The sequence below is a fragment of the Aedes albopictus genome, chromosome 3 (genome assembly GCF_035046485.1).
Source record: "Aedes albopictus strain Foshan chromosome 3, AalbF5, whole genome shotgun sequence".
NCBI lineage: Eukaryota > Metazoa > Arthropoda > Insecta > Diptera > Culicidae > Aedes > Aedes albopictus.
The window spans coordinates 277,623,480-277,627,613 of NC_085138.1; the positions used below are offsets into that span (position 1 = coordinate 277,623,480).

Here is a 4,134-nt window from a genome sequence, read left to right on the forward strand (position 1 = left end):
CGTACAGAGGACAGAAAAATACAGACTTTTGATATGTGATACAGATTTCTCCAGAAAGCATAAATTTTGAAGTTATTTTCAATGAATTCAATGAAAACTTTATGAATTGCTGGTTAAAGTTTAAAAAAGAATATGAAAATTTGTACATTCTTAACACATGTTTTAGAAAAATAAATATTTACCAGTAAAAATTTAAAACCGTCAAAAAGTATTATTGTTTTAGTTTCTATTGAAATCTAGGACTCTCGGTGTTTGCTATACCCTCAAATATAGCGATTCAAAAAAAATTGAATTGATACAGATTTTTGATAAAATAATCTGGCATCTCAGCTGTGAAGTGAGATTTTTGAAGTTTGTTTTTAGCGCTTTGTGATCCACTTTCATAGATTGCATGTCTTCGAGCAGCGTATCCAATTTTTCTGATAGAAAGGACTGGAATTTCTTCATCTCACCGATAGTGTTCCGAATCTCGTGCATTTCAGTTAGTGTCTCACGAACCTCCATTAAGACAGCTTACAGGTCTTTGAGGACCTGGGAATTGGTCTCATCGCTCGATCTTATCCCTTGGTGATGAAGAGTTTTCGTATCCACTTACATGTATCGCACTGCTGATGTTTCAATACGACTCCGACCAGACAGAGGTGACAGAATGACCATGATAGTTGTTTGACATGAACTATTTCGAGATGCACATAAGATACAGAGACAAAGCTAATACAAAGGCCGCATAATGACTGATAAGAATTTACCGCTGTACATACCAATAATCTCGAAAATGAACATATTTCCTTGTTGCGATCACAAATCCGCAAATAGACCCTACCCGAGGCACTCTTTTGCGGACACACACCGGTTCGAGTGCCACACGAATTACTGTTTCATCTCTGGCCTTCTGGTTGTTGGCCAGTAGCAGGAATTGACGACCATTCGTGAGGAACCCAAAACCGACGCCTTTCCACATTGTGCACCGTAAAACTCTGGTTTCAAGAGTAAAAACTTTGAAATATGTTTTGAACTTCTTAAACTTCTGATCTCAATGAGGAATTCTTTTATTTTGTTTTGCAGAGCCCTACTGCCAAAAAGAAATTCTCCAATGTATTTGTTCGCACCAAACTCGCGAACTTTATTAACGACGGTGCACCAGAAGTTCACAGAACTACGACGGCGGACTGGTGGACCGGACACGTGACCGGACTTACTTCGGAGATAGACTCGCGGCGGACTGGTCACTTTCGGTTTTTTGGACGAGCTTCGAAACACGATGTGATCGGTTTGACTTCTATATTCATACTGAGGATTAGTAGTTACATTTTCAATTGCGGAACTTATATACTAGCGTTAGTGGTACAAAATAGGCGGAAATTAGAGAACGCAATGTTCATTGCGTTGCGAAAATGAATTTGAGGGACAATGTTCGAAAGTTCTAATTGACAATTCAAATCTACAGTTAGGCGTCCGACGAAATTGTAGCTTCTCGAGACATCCCGGGCCGCGTTGAACCGGTGTTGTTTGGCAATAAACACAAGTAATTTAGGCGAAGCACTGGACTGTACTTGGCTATGGCACAGTAGTAGAGAAATGGGGCTTCGGATTGGAAGAAACAACACTGGATCACCTTCACTACTTTATTTCTCTTACTACTAACTATTTACACTTGGGTAATTTCACTACGCGTTGTCCAAGCCACGCGTACGCTTGTCACTTATCACTTTCGAAATTGAACTAACTTGCGACCGCGAACGGGTCGCATATATATACCATGATTCAAAGATTCCAGAATCACGTGGAAGATTCTACACGCGTGTAGAACCCACGCGAAGCGTGGGGAACCATCATCATCACGCTAGCTGCAGAGTGACGACATTCGATGATGATGATGATGACGGTTGCGACGGCCACGCTCGCTGCTGCACTCACGACAGGATCTCACGGTACTCACTCTCACGCTGTTGGTCGCGGCTGTTCCGTCGGCTCGGGTGAGTGTTTGTTTATCTTGTCGGTGGTCGATGATGACTCGGATGCGTTGGTTGGTGGTCGCGCAGCTTACCATATGCTGCTGCCGTCATTTGGAGCGTATGTTCGCGAACATACTCCCGCCCGTTGGAACGCAGATCCAAGTCCAATGGTCGTTGGTTGTTGCTGTTCCGATGTCCTTGCTAAGGCGTTCTTCCTCGACTTCCCAACCGGCATTGGTTGCACGTCCTTGCCTGGTAGTTTGTTTGCTGGGGCACATACTAGACTGTCACTTTCCTGATCGTCGTACGGGCCAGTCACTGTCCATCCAAACTCTGTTTCAATCAGAGATGGTAGACGATCAGAGAGCTTGATCCGACCTTGCTTCAAAATTTCTGCAAAGAGTTCGGCTCCAATCAGCATATCTATCTCGCTGGGGCAATGGAAGCTTTCATCGGCGAGCAGAATACCGGGTGGTATATTCCAGGAATCTAAATTCACACGTACCGCTGGGGTAGAATCTGTTACCTTTGGGACTGTGTAACAGTCTAGGTTGGTGGCGAAATCACTACAATTTGATCTCATTTGCACCACCACCTTGTGATGCAGTTGGGTTCTGGTGCCATTGACTCCAACAACTGGGACATTTGCAGGAAACTTCAGTAGCTTCATCCTTTGCACTACTGAGTCGGCGATGAGGTTGATCTGTGATCCAGAATCCAATAAGGCACGCACACGATGAGCCTGACCATTTTTGGACGTTAGGTTTATCATTGCTGTCATCAGAAACACATGCTTGGATGATGGCGAATCTCTGCTGGAACACGACGATTTTACAGGAGGCTGAATCGCTACCGGTACTGGGTTGGCTTCTGCAAGTTGCTGGGTCCCATTAACTGGATCGCGATTAACTGGAGTCCTCTTACGCTCAAAATGTAGCAACGTGTGATGTCTTTTTGAGCACTGCAGGCACGATTTACTACTGGAACACACTGAGCTTCGATGGCCTTTTCTTAAACAATTGAAGCATGCATTTAGCTCCTTCACTCTTGTATGGCGCTTATCCACGGACAGTTTCTGGAACACGGAACACCTACAATTTGGATGCTGTCCGGCACAGAAGTCGCACGCATACTTCGACACTACTAACGCTGCATGTGACGTCTTGGAAGGCACGAACTTGGATGCAGGCGGCTTCTGGTTGGAGACTCTGATGTTCGGGGACACGGTGGGTGCACTATTCTCGCATCTCTCTAGAATAATGCACCGTTGCTTTAGGAATTCGATGGTCTGCTCGTAGTCTGGAAGCTCCGTCTGGTCCATTGAAGCTTCCCATAGCTCACGAGTCTGACCATCCAACGCACGACTCAACACGGTTACCACGATCAGCTCTGACATTCCTGAAAGTGGTTGACCGAGCTTGATGAGATTCTCCACATGGCGAGTGCACTCATCGATGAGTCTCCGGAGATCCTTCGACGACTTCTTAGTCATCCTCTCCATGTTTAGGAGACCCAGAATGTGCGATTCCAGGATAAGTCGCTTGTTGCCAAACCTTTCCTCCAGGATGTCCCATGCACGCTGGTAATCGTTGTCCTGTAATGTCTCCAGATCGATCACACCAGCGGCATCTCCTATCAAGGTGTTTTCCAGGTGGTATAGCTTCACCGCGTCGGAATCTGATGAGCGCTGCATCAGATCCTGAAACATGGCTTTGAAGCGGGGCCATGCTTCATAATGACCATCGAAGGTTGGCAGTGGAGCACCAAATGACTGCGACTGAACGATGATCGGCTGTTGGTTGGAGACGTACGAAGGCTGCTGAGTTGATGGCGCAGTCAACTTCTCGTTCCGGCTCTCGAGCAGCACGGACACCTCCTCGTACAGATCCAAAAACTTGAGGTAACACTCTTCTTGCTCCTCAAGTCCATCTGATGGGGACAGAGCGATGATCTGTTGATGGAATCTGGTATATTCTGCATGGGCATTTTCGACGCTTCGTTGGTACACCTTTATCTGGGCTGGGGTTAGCTCAACGTTGTCTGCTTCTGATTTTTGAAGGATGGTCCGGATTCGGTTCACGTTTCGTTGAGCAGCTCCACGGTTGAGGAACAGCGCTCTCAGTTCTCCGTCCTCAGTTGGATCTGGCACCTTCTTCACTGGTGTTCTCTTGGGCGGCAT

At 46.0% G+C, this 4,134-nt stretch overlaps 1 protein-coding gene across 1 annotated transcript; it reads right to left on the bottom strand.

Annotated features, from left to right (window-relative positions):
• Positions 1-2,043: 2,043 nt before the first annotated feature.
• On the bottom strand, positions 2,044-4,134 carry LOC134290747 (uncharacterized). The gene has a single exon (XM_062857940.1). The coding sequence runs from the start codon at positions 4,132-4,134 to the stop codon at positions 2,044-2,046; it is 2,091 nt and encodes a 696-aa protein (XP_062713924.1).